Genomic DNA, 12,228 nt, shown 5'->3' with positions numbered 1-12,228 from the left:
ATGCTCATATCTTCAAGAATAACCACAGCAAGATATAACTTAATTTAAAGTGTGTTGTATTATATTATAAAACAGTAAACAGCGCAACAATATTTTACACAAATGATAGATTTTGGTGCCTTATATTACATTAATTGCCTGTAATATAAATATATAAGTAATTGTGTGTGTGTGTTTTGACTAACTATTATCTAAAGGTGTGTGTGTGTATGTTTTAAGCTATACCTATTTTGCCAGGTGTGTGAATGCATTGTGTATGTGCAGGGGGAGGGGTGAGAAGACCACACAGACTCACTCCATTCATCTCACATATCTCATTCAAAATCCAACAGCCATTATTTACTATCCACATTCCCTTCACTTGAGATTCTAGATGGCAGCCATATTACAGGCTTGCAAGATACTACATTAATTTTCTCTACTGTCTGAAACTCAGCCTGCTCTGAACACATGGCACTTTACTCCGCTTCACACTGTACTGCATGTGAGGCAGAGCAGAGTGCACCTACCAGTAGTGCACACAGTACTGTCTGTGTATTTGTCTAAAATGATAACCATGTTACATCATAGGGGCCCCATGTCTAAAGTGAGCCGGGCCCCCCAAAGTTTTAATCCAGCTCTGTTTGTACCGCTTTTCTGTCACTAATTTTAGCCAGCCAGCTCGCTGTAGCCTTTGGCCAAAATTAGAGATAATTTGGATAGTTGTGAAGATATCATTAGAAAATGGACTGTAAATGAATGTTAATGCTATAAATAGTCATGAGGGAGCAAAAGAAGCTCAAAATCACATAATTTTACCTATTTTTTACAATTTTTAATTAAATCCAGATCCAAAACCTTTCAGGATTTTGGGCAAAACCAGAACCAAAATCAAAACACAAAAGCAGTTTTAGAACCAAAATAAAGAGTTCGCACATATCTCTACTGTAAATATGTACATTTCTCAGTTTATTCAAATGATCATTACTATATTATACATTTAATAATTATGTTGGCATATTAAAAATACATCTTTGGTGTTTGATATTCATATATATCTTTACTAACTATCCAACTATTTCTCCACAGAATTCAAATATGAAATTTTCTTATCTTTTCTGGGGATTTTTCTAAAATTTGTCCTCTCCTGAATAAATATATTAGGCTGATGCACACTTAGAATAAACCTCACTAAGGAAACAGTTGCTGTGGAGAAGTACTTCACGATACTGTGGAATAAAAAAAGAAATTGTACTAGAGATATGCTGATCAGCTAACACACACTCAGGGCTAGATTTACTATCAGGCGTGTTTGTAAACCCGCCGAATTTCGGCGGGTTTGGCGGCGGTTTAGCCATCGCCGGATTTACTAAGGCTAAACCCGCCGTCCAAACGACCAGAAAAGATGTTTTCAAACCCGCCTCTGTATACATCGCCATGACGGTTTCAACAATGTTCAACATACAAACAGCCGGATTTACTATTAGGGGGTTTATAAAGCCGCCGGAAAACCGCCATTCAATAGACCAAAATGAAAGCGCTGCTTGTGAGCGGCGAGATTGCTCAAACAGTGTGCTGTTTCTGATATTTGGGCAATCAGAACAGAAGGAAAAGGGCCATTTCATGTACAAATTTTTTTTCTTTGGGATTGTATATGTTAAAAGGCCAGTGTCTTGTAATTGCAGTGTTGTTTTGGTTTCTTTTTCTCTTGTGTCTTCCCACCATGCAATTTATTTACTGATTTAGTAGAGGTGTGTTATAGCGTACCTTTGTACTTTGGTAAACTAGATTCAGGTTACTAGAATAATCGGGTTGTGTGGCTATGTATGCACCTGAAAAGGGGTCTGAAATTATCCTGGCTGGCTGTTTGATACATAATCTAGCAATACATCAACTTACCCCACCGATTATTGCAGTAGACAGTGAAGAAGAAGGGGTCCGTGTCACATCTGGTGATGTGCAGAGCACAGAGGGCGGAAGGGAGATTAGAGACCGTCTAATTGCAAACTACTTTACTTGTAAGTACATAGTATGAAAAACATTTTTTGCTCAAAAATGTGTTTTATGTGAGTGCAATTTTAGTATTTTATTGTAAATTTTTTGTACATTGGAACCTTTAAAAACAGGATAGTGTGTACTCCTCATGTGGTAAATATGAACATCCCTGGAATGTGACAGTCAGAGGTCAATGTTTACATGAAATTAGTGCATAGTTGTTAAAAAATCAGAATACTCTTGTTTAATGTGCAGAAAAGAAAGACTGACACAATAGAAATTTAACTGCATTTATTGCAGAACACAATAAATAAAAACGTATAATCGTTATAGAAACTTGACAAAACATTAATAAATAACAAACATTGTGCTAGCGATGTCTTTTTGCAGGCATATCGCTATGCTTGGTGCCACTCTCTCCCCTCCCTCGCCCACCCCTGGTGCGAGCACCTCTCCTTGGAGGAGTACTCTGTAGAGATGTGGTAGGCGTGCTAGCGGCACTGGTGGAGGCCGATGAAAAAGGGGCCGGCAAGCGGGCAATCAGTTCCTGCTGGAGTTGGCCTGCCAGCCGGATAACGTTGGCATTCCCCTCGCGAATGGAGGAATGCATGGCGTCCACAGACCCAGACATTTGGGCCAGCTGCACATTTGTCTGCTCCAAAGCGCTCGCCAGCCGGTTTATTGCAGCAGGGATTTGGCTCGTGGAGCGGTGTATTCGCCTCAACTGGGCCGCAATTTGTGACATGTGCCCAGTTTGCCTGTCCATGAATAATGTCTGTTGCTGCTGGAATGCGCCAATAGACAGCGCCATTTCTCTGGCTGGGTCCATAGGTGCAGGTGCAGGTTGCTGGTGTGATGGTTCAGCAGGGCCAGGTGAAACTTCCTGGAGGCCAGACACAGGGGCATCCACTGTTACCAGGGTGATGGTTGTTAGATCCTCTGGCTCAGGGGACATTTCCAGGGACTCCGCCTGAGGTGGCTGGTATGAAGAGGGCCCTGTGTATGAAAAATGACGGTAAGTATATAGTATATAATATGTTTGTATATTGCATTCTGAACACTGGATAGGAAAGAATAATCTTTAGCAACTACAGATTCTTTCACAATGTTTGCATTCCTGATTTCTAGTCCTATGCTACCTGCTTACGGATGCACTTATTATCCTTTTAATACCCATTATCATTAGGACTGTGTAGTACATGCTGGGTTATTTTGACTAAAGTGCATGCTATCAAAAGTGGAGATGTTGCCTATAGCAACCAATCAGATTTTAGCTGTCATTTTGTTGAATGCAATAAATAAAGTAAAGGTATATTCTGATGGGTTTCTATAGGCAACATATCAGTTGAGTAAAATGTAGCCCTAACTTCTCATTGCAAACAATAAAAAGAAAAAAAAAAAACAACATTGACAGCAACATTTGCACAGAAAATCAAGTAACTCCATTATTTCTCTCCTAAACAGAAATCACGCACCTGCTTGCTCGTCTGTGCCCGAATCTCTCGCTGAAGGTGGAGGTGTAGGTCTGGCACTGGGACTGAACTGCGGTCCTGGCGATTCTGGATATATTAGAAAAAGCATACAATGTATTTCCAGAAAAAAAAAATAATCAAAATATACTGTTTATTGCACAAATGTGTTTACAATTTTTTTTTTTTCTATGAGAAAAAAAAACCTTTACAAACTATTAGAGGCAAATATACACTTTGAAAAAGAAAACAAAAAATAAAAAAAAAAACGTTTGCAAAGAGAAAAGCAGTTTTAAAAAGAGAAAAGCAGTTTTAAAAAGAGAAAAGCAGTTTTAAAAAGAGAAAAGCAGTTAAAATACTGTTAGGGTAAAAAAAACAAATAACTCACCAACTACTTGGCCAAAAGAGGGCGAGTCGGTGTCCTGGACATTTATGCCCTCTACAATTTCTGCCGGCATTATCTGGCGCAGCTCCTCCTCGTACGTGGTGTACTCCATACGAAGTGGGGGGCCACCACCCGTGCGCCTTGTCGACCTCCTTTCCTGGGCCATCTTCTCTTTAAGCCTCCTCTTAATATCAGAGAAGCGCTTGCGGCAGTGTGCCACTGTCCGCTTCAGTGGGCCCACCGCGTTCACGGCATCACAGACTCTCCCCCACAGTTGGTGACGCCGCCTTAGAGGAGTCCGGGCTGCCAGGTTCCCTAGGATGACCTCGTAGCAGGGAATGATATTGTGCACCAACACACAATTCTCATCATGTGAGAAGCGCACATTCCTCCCTGTCTTGGTCTTCCTGCCCTGTCCTGTCTCCTCAACCTCTCCCTCTCCCTCCTCTGACCCCTCAACCTCCATCTCCCTCTCCTCAGCCTGTTCTCCCCTCCTATCTCTGGACATTTTTACCCAGAAGACAGAAAAACACAAAACACTGAAGGACTTACAAACACAAAGAACAAACTACACTACCTACAGACACACTCTCCACACAGTCACACACAAGTAACACAGACAAAGGACAAATACAAAAAATACAAGACAGAAAATAAATGAGAAAATAAATGTACAAAACAGGCAAAAACCACAGGACTACTCACACTTCAAACAGATATCGCTCCACCAATCCACCAAACTCCAACTCTCACCAACTCTCAGCAAACCACTATCCTCCAAACTCCTCTCAAAAAACTCCTCAAACCCCTATCAAAGAAAAAGTGTCAGGCCAGTGGTTTATATAGGGCTTGTGATGTCAAATCTCCTGATTTTTAAAATAGCCAATAGTAACAGGCCAGGAGACAGGTGTAATTTTCAAAAAAACCGCCTTTACACAAAAGCGCCGTCATTTAAAGCAAAAGCGCCATGTTCTATTCAAAGCCGCCGGCGGCTTTGAGCATTACATCCCGCCGTGACATCGCCGGCGGCTTCGAATTGAAGCTGACAAGCGCCCATTAGTAAATCCGGCTGTTTGCAATGCAAACACGCCGGAAAACCGCCGCGATGCATGGCGGTTTGAAGCCGCCATGCATCACGCCTGATAGTAAATCTAGCCCTCAGTGTCAATGCACCCCTGTCCAATCAGTGCTGGAGTCATTGTCCTGAGTTATTGGCAACCATTTGGTCAATGATTTCTATAGGTAACTGGAATCTGAATAGCGTAACCGCTCCAAAAGAAGCCTGTATTTGTAATATCTGGTGAAACAAATCTAGGGTGGCACATTAAAAGCATAGCAATACATAGATGCCCTTTTCAGGACAAAGGACAGTTTAAGGATGCAATGGATATCATTAAAGGTTATATTTGTCCCTAATGAGACTGAGCCTAGGTCCAAATATTCTTATTTATTAAAAAAGTCCAACAGTGTTGAAATTAGACTCGATTCAACCATACTTCCCAATTCTCCCATGGTGGGGGCGGACTAGCACTGAAGACATCCCATAACCACTCTCCGCTTTTAGAATAGACGTGGCCATGATTCGATTTAAGTAATGTAAATGTTGAGACATATGACTTAACTGTATTGATAGTAAAGAAATAAATGACTAGCTTGTACAGAGTTACAAAGCATATAAATTAATATTTTTTGTTTAATAAACTGTAAGACTCCAGTAAAATTACAATCTACTAAACTGGTCTAGTTAAAGCACCATGTGATATAAATGTATTTTTGCTATAAAACCTACAATTCTGCACATATAAACACACACAATTATATTTTAGTGAAGGAGGTATGTTTCTCTTATTTTTCTACAACTGAAAACAGACTACAAGTTCTAATCTTAGAGTGCCAGATTGCCACTTTCTAAAACTTGCACACAGTATGCAGTTGGTGTCAAGAAGTACCTTAAGTTAAACATTTCCTTGTGAACTGTTCTGTGAAGTTTCCAACAGGTAATACAGGATCAGAGAACAAGGAAGTGAGCTAATCAGCCACGGCAGCAGTTTTTTTTTTTTTCTTTAAGGTAATGTTTACGGCCAATAAAAAAGGGGTCATCTACTGGAAAGGAATATTATAAAAGTAGCCAGAACATGAATCAGCAACATATCAGCAAGCAAGAAAGGTACTAAATGTGTGATTTTTACTTAATACTGAATTTGCATTTAGCATATGGGATATCAGCTTTCAATAAGCTACTGCACACACCTACTGCACATGTGACAATATAGAAATTGATTAGGGAAGTGATAGCATTTAGATTATGTTTTTCTTTCTGCAAGAAGTTTGATAGTTATACTTTGTTAGCATGCAATACCGTTTCTGCATTGATTCTGTAATACCTGTCTGCCTGGTGTGTGGTATAGGTGTATTCTCCTATTGTCACATACATATGGAACACTTTTGAGTCCTTCACCTTAGCTCCTCTCAACTTGGTGATTCTCAACTGAATCAGCAAAAACATTGTCTCTGCATATACTTAATAAAAGCAAAGTACCTGTAGTGTGAATACAGCAGGTGTAGCTGTTTCCCACCAGAGCAGTGTTGAAATGCATAGGTGTCAGACCATCATTCTTTGTGAAAATAAATGAGGTAGGACTTTATTTACAACTTGAAACTTCACACACCGACATTGTTAATTTAATTGCTTTGGGTAGAAAAGTTGCTTGACCCAAAACCTGACTGGGACTCTCAATCTCTCTCTCTCTGCCTGTACATAGTTGTGGTAATTCCAGCTTACTCACTCATACTACTTGGCTCACGTTCAGGACATGTCAGCTGCCCCCCTCCCTGCCTTGGAGGTACTTTCTAGCTCTCATGACTCTCAGCTTCATCAGCTTCTATCAATCTCTGCATTCTGGACCTCAGATACACTAGAGCATCTACAGAAACTTGTTATAGCTTTTAGTTTTTACCAATCATTATGAAGTCAGAGACATAAGCCACAAGATCCAAGTGTTCTTTTCTTTATTTCATGCAAGCATGGGTGCAGCACTCTAACAAGAGTCTGAACAAGAAACAATGCATTTGATCAATCACATATACCTTTACTGATGCTGGGCAAAGTGTTAGTTACATAGGGTGTGTTTAGCACTACCCCTATACAGAATTTGTCTTTGGAGGGGCCCACTACACATCTAGTTTAATCTTGTCTTCTGGTACCTTGGTACAGACAAACACGAAGAATGTGCCTTATCTCCCTCTTTGTACGGCCTCAATCAATCAGACTATTCTTCCCTGCAGAATATTAACTTGTATTAACTATTTAAAGTATAAACACATATATATTTATTTCTAAAATTCATCCAAATTCCATTATATTTATAACAATCCTCCCTCTGAGAATTATATCCTCCTACAAATCAAGACCCTGTCATAGTAGATGTGACATTTGGGTTTAATTACATACTCTTACACACTAGGGGTCCTATTATTAAGGAGGTTAGGGAAAACAAATAACAAAAGGAGAAGGGTATATGTGTAAAAGGGATGGGGAAATAACCAGTACTCAATATACCGGACAAGGGCGTCCCTATAGGCACCCAAGTGTATAGGTACAGTCTCTGTTGAGACTACTATTTGTCCACGAATACCGTGACTGAGACAGATGTCTGATTACCTTTAACAATCTTGGAATAATTAGGTGGATCGCAGGTTAACCCTTGCTGTATTTTAACCTTTACATCCTTTGAAAAGCACAGGTAGAAACTTTACAGATACATAAATGATTAGCATAATACCCAGGCCCATCATTATATATTTCAAAATTTCTGAACATGAGCTGGACAATCTTTTACCAAGGAATCCAAAGGGATCCAATCCTTCACTATCTATCTACCGCATTACTTTCTGCAACTTGTCTGTCTCATCTATATGAGCATTTATATCACTTTCATGGTCCACTATATAGTTACAACACTCCTGTCCTATAAGAGCACATGTTCTCCCCTCTAAGGCCAGTACATGGTCCAAAGCCAATCTACTTTGTAAGGTTATTTTTCTGGTTTCGACATCTTTAAGGGCTACTTTAGTTTGGCAAATATATCATACATTTATTATGAGCAACACAACGCCAATTTTTATATTTCTCCCCAAGATAATGGCATTACAACCATGGGAATACTATCCCTAACATTTAAAAGACAGATGTGAACAGACCCAACACCTTAATTCATAGCATCTTTTGCATGTATCTGTAATTCAGAGTTCTCTCCAGAGAAGTCACCATAATATTTTATTTTAGTTTTTGCTTGTCTCAAGATCAGAAGACAAAAGACAATGAGTCTCCAGGAGTAACATATTGCAATCTTAACGTTGTGGGCGTTATTATGTCCCCAAAAGGGCCTAGGTGTTTTCTCTTAATCAAGTACAGCAGGACTGTGCAAATCTTGGCTGTCTGACATGATCTCGTCCACTTGAGCCGCTGGTTTAGGAGGCTTTACCTACTTACAGTAAGAGGTGTGTATCCAAGTCAACTTCTCCTTAACTATCACTAGCTGATGTGAGTAGTTCTTGGTACGGTCAAGCTGATAAATCCATAACATAGGAAACTTCCTAACATTACCTATCATTATTTTTCTTTCATGAACTGGCATATGGAAGGCAGCTTTGGTTGTGTGCCTATCACAGATGCTTTCAACTCCTTCAAATGAATAGTCATTTTATTTCACTGTCACAGCTTGGCTTAACACCAGATTAGGGAGCTTCCCAATTAAGAATTTGTATTGGCAGATATTCAAAGGCCCTCGTGGAGTTGTTCTGATAGCATGTAAAACAAGATGAAGGTCCTCAGGCAATTGTACATTTCAACTTTCCCACTAGCCTGTGGGTGATTGGTTGTTGTTTAAGCCTTAAAAGATCAGACATCATTTTAAAGCCAAGTCCAGTAAAAATGGGTTCCTGATCAGTGGAATCCCGTCCCTGTAAACATGTTCCTGCACTAATTTTTTTGCTGTTATACTAGCAGTCCGTGAGGCACTTGGAATAGACATTTACATAACATCAAAGAAATAACAAATCTATACCTACTAGTACATACTGTAATATTCTCACCTTAGGAAGTTGGATGAAGTCAATCTTTTTTACCTGAAAGCATCATTAGGTAGATGGGAGATGAGAAGGTTCTGTGTACACTGGCAAGCCTGGATTGCTCCTTAAACGAATAAGGCAGCCCTAACAATGGTAAGCAACAAAGGTGGAGAATCCAGGGGCATACCAGTTGGTCTTTATTAGACTTACCATGCTTGTCCCACATATATGGGTTAATCCATGTGACAGCTCAGCCAGTGCAGGTAGGTGGTGCTACTGGCATTCCTTCTTTACTGTGCCACAATCCTTGGGCATCAGTGATACATCCCCCATCCTTCCATTGAGAGACTTCCTGTTAAGAACAAACTGATTGCATATATATTAAAGTTTGTTCATCTGGAACAATAACAATATTTAGTATCACAGGGACACCAACACCTTTTTCAGCTGCTGCTTTTGCACTTGCTACTATGCAATTTCCTTTTGAAATGTGGTCTTGTCCTTATGAGTATGTTTGACATTTAATTACTGCTATTTGCTTAGGTAACTGCAAGACTTCTAAGAAGCTTGTGTCATTCTCAAAACTTTTGGCCATGACTATATACATATAAAATTTAAAAGTAAAATATATAATAGTATTCTTCACTTGCTAAGAAAAACTGTAAGAGCAAAGACACCCATTTAAAACAGGAGAAAAAATAAAAATGACCTGTTTTCCTACAACCTACAGCTGTACACCATGCTAAAAAAAAAAAAAATACTGATCTGATTCAATGTGCTACTGCTGCTACTCCGGAGACATTTTAAGTATTGAACTATACTCGAAAAAAACGTTTTCCTGTACATGCATTTTCAACACTTAGAATAAAGACAATTAATACCTAACAATGTCAGACAAACAAAACACAATTTTTTACAAGTCTTACACAGAGATATCTGCAGCATATATCCCCCACAATCCACCTTCCTTCTCTCTAACACACAGAAAACTTTCACTCCCGAACACAGAAAAGGGAGGGGTACTATCACTGTCTCTGGGCAGCAGATAGCATGACAGAAAACATTTTTTAAATCATACGTTCAATATCAAAGGTGCCCGTTATAAGCAAGGTTAATGTTAGAGTGTTTTGGGCTTAAGGTCACCTGCAGGTATTGGCGCTGCTAAACAAGGAGGTTCCGAGTATAACACGCCTCTTGTCTTCACCAGGGACCCCTGAAAGGCAGTTTGGGGTTCGCTGCAAGAGACGTGCAGGGTGCAGTCCTACAAGGTAGCTACCGGCGAGATGTGAGGTGAACAGTCGTAGTCGTACAGGCAGTAGTCAAACCGTGTGGGCAGGCGAGGTACAGAGAAGCAGGCAGAGGCAAGGTCAGGAAGCCAGGAGGCAGGACCGGAGAGCTGAGTAAATGCCAAAGGATAATCCAAAGCAGAGTCAGGAGAAACCGGGTCAAAACACAGGAAGTCAGGCAGAAGTCTGTAACTAATACAGGAGTGCTGGAGCACAGGGAGACCTAGATACTCTGGCACCCTAATGGTACCAGAGCCTCCCTAAAATAGAGTTCAATTGAATCCGATTGGAGGACAGTGGTTTCAGTGGTCAGAATAGCTGACCGTCAACAGGAAGCTGTGAAAAGCGTCTAGTTGCCCGGGCAACTCACATGCGCCCCTAGTGTCAGATTCGGCAGGTGAGAGTGGAAGCACCCCGTTGCACAGAAACAGCAGGAAGGTGTCCATCCCGGGCTGCAGAGGACAAGTGGGAACAGCACCTGACAGTATCCCCCCCTCTCTACCGGGGGAATTATCTGTCAACAAATGCTTCCTACAGAAACTAGCCAATAGACGGGGAGCATGCAGATCTTCCTCACACACCCAAGACTTTTCTTCGGGGCTGAAACCCCACCAGTGAACCAAATATTGGGAGCCTCCCTGTAGCTCGTACTCATTACCAGCCGTGGTTGGAATAGGTTGAGGAGAAGATGGAGCACGAGAATTTTTTTATTAAGCACCAACAGATTAAGCAACGAATTGTGAAAGGTGTTGTGAATTTTAAGAGAAGGAGGAAGACGGAGTCTGTAGGTTACAGGATTGATAATCTGGAAAAGGCCTGATATAATGTGGTGCCAATTTCATGGAATGCACCGAAAGCCTGAGATTGCATGTGGAGAGCCACACCTTATCCCCAATATGGACACTGGGGATCAGTTTTTGGTGACAATCCGCAAAGAGTTTGTACTGGTATGAGGACTTTAACAACCTTTCCTTGGTGGAGGACCAGATCTTTGCAAAATCACGTACCAGCCGAAACTGTAACTGCAAGGGAAGAGAAATCAGGGAGAATGGAGTGGGCACCACATACCGTAAAAAAAAGGAGAGGAACCAGAGGGCGAATGTGGTTGTTATGGGCGCATTCAGCCCAAGGCAGCAAGTTGCTCCAGTTGGTTAAATTATGAGAAGAAAACCAACAGAGGAATAATTCTAGGTCTTGGTTCAATCGTTCCGTCTGACCATTAGTCTGGGGGTGGTAGCCAGAAGAAAATTTTAGAGCGACCCCCAGGTCTTTACAAAATGCTCCCCAGAACCGGGATATAAATTGTACACCACAATCAGAAATTATCTCCTGTGGACAGCCGTGGAGGCAAAAGATCTCTTTGATGAAGACTTGTGCAAGTTTGGCAGCAGAAGGAAGACCTCTCAAGGAAACAAAGAGGCATTTTCAAGATTCTATCCACGGTTACCCAGATGGTGTTGAACCTGTTACTGGGAGGCAGGTCGGTAATAAAATTCATAGAAAGACTCACCCAAGGGTGATCAGGAATGGGCAGAGGTAAAAGTAACCCGGACGGGTGTTGTCTGGGAATTTTGTTCTGAACACATGTCACACAAGAAGTCATCTGTGCGAAGGGTAGCCCACCAATAGTGTTGGGACAACAACAAGACATTTTTTTCAAAACCGGTATGTCCAGCAAATTTGCTTGCATGAGCCCATTGAAGTGCCTTAGGACGAAGATGAGGTTCCAGATAAGAGCAGCCCACGGGAGGATTTTGTAAAAGCAACAATACAGGAAGGCTCGATTATGGGAGGCGGTTCAGAAATGGGTAATTGACCAGATATGTCAAAAGATCTGGAGATCATCAGCGTTATGGGCTCCGAAATGGTAGGTGAGTCTTAGGTTGAATCGGGCAAAGAATGAGGACACCTAGCCTGGCGATCATTCAGACAACGAGCATCCTGGAGGTAAGTAAGGTTTTTGGGATCAGTAAAGACCGTAACTGGGTAAAGAGCTCCCTCAAGAAGATGACACAATCTCTTCAAGTGTGGATTTAACCACTAG

The 12,228-nt window shown here is 41.0% G+C and overlaps 2 protein-coding genes across 2 annotated transcripts in view; one reads left to right on the top strand and one right to left on the bottom strand.

Annotated features, from left to right (window-relative positions):
- Positions 1-1,200: 1,200 nt before the first annotated feature.
- Positions 1,201-4,829, bottom strand: LOC142159498 (myb-related transcription factor, partner of profilin-like). The gene is made up of 3 exons (XM_075214396.1): positions 3,832-4,829; positions 3,450-3,533; positions 1,201-1,208 (listed from the first exon to the last, which is right to left on the bottom strand). The coding sequence occupies exons 1-3, from the start codon at positions 4,334-4,336 to the stop codon at positions 1,201-1,203; spliced, it is 597 nt and encodes a 198-aa protein (XP_075070497.1). The 5' UTR covers positions 4,337-4,829.
- A 1,031-nt stretch (positions 4,830-5,860) lies between these two features.
- Positions 5,861-12,228, top strand: part of SLC35B3 (solute carrier family 35 member B3) — a 62,590-nt gene continuing 56,222 nt past the window's right edge. The window contains exon 1 of the mRNA XM_075213045.1: positions 5,861-5,995. Coding sequence (XP_075069146.1) covers positions 5,964-5,995 — 32 coding nt within the window. The 5' untranslated portion in view covers positions 5,861-5,963. The remainder of the gene's footprint in view (positions 5,996-12,228) is intronic.

This window comes from Mixophyes fleayi, chromosome 5, assembly GCF_038048845.1.
Source record: "Mixophyes fleayi isolate aMixFle1 chromosome 5, aMixFle1.hap1, whole genome shotgun sequence".
Classification (NCBI taxonomy): Eukaryota; Metazoa; Chordata; class Amphibia; order Anura; family Limnodynastidae; genus Mixophyes; species Mixophyes fleayi.
Note: the sequence above shows the minus strand (reverse complement) of the source record. Positions and strands in the feature narration are given on the sequence as shown.

Coding starts and splice junctions, on each gene's coding strand:
- LOC142159498 (XM_075214396.1), bottom strand. CDS start 4,336: ATGTCCAGAGATAGGAGGGGAGAACAGGCTGAGGAGAGGGAGATGGAG. Junction 3,534..3,831: donor CTCTTTTGGCCAAGTAGTTG/GTGAGTTATTTG, acceptor TAATATATCCAG/AATCGCCAGGACCGCAGTTC.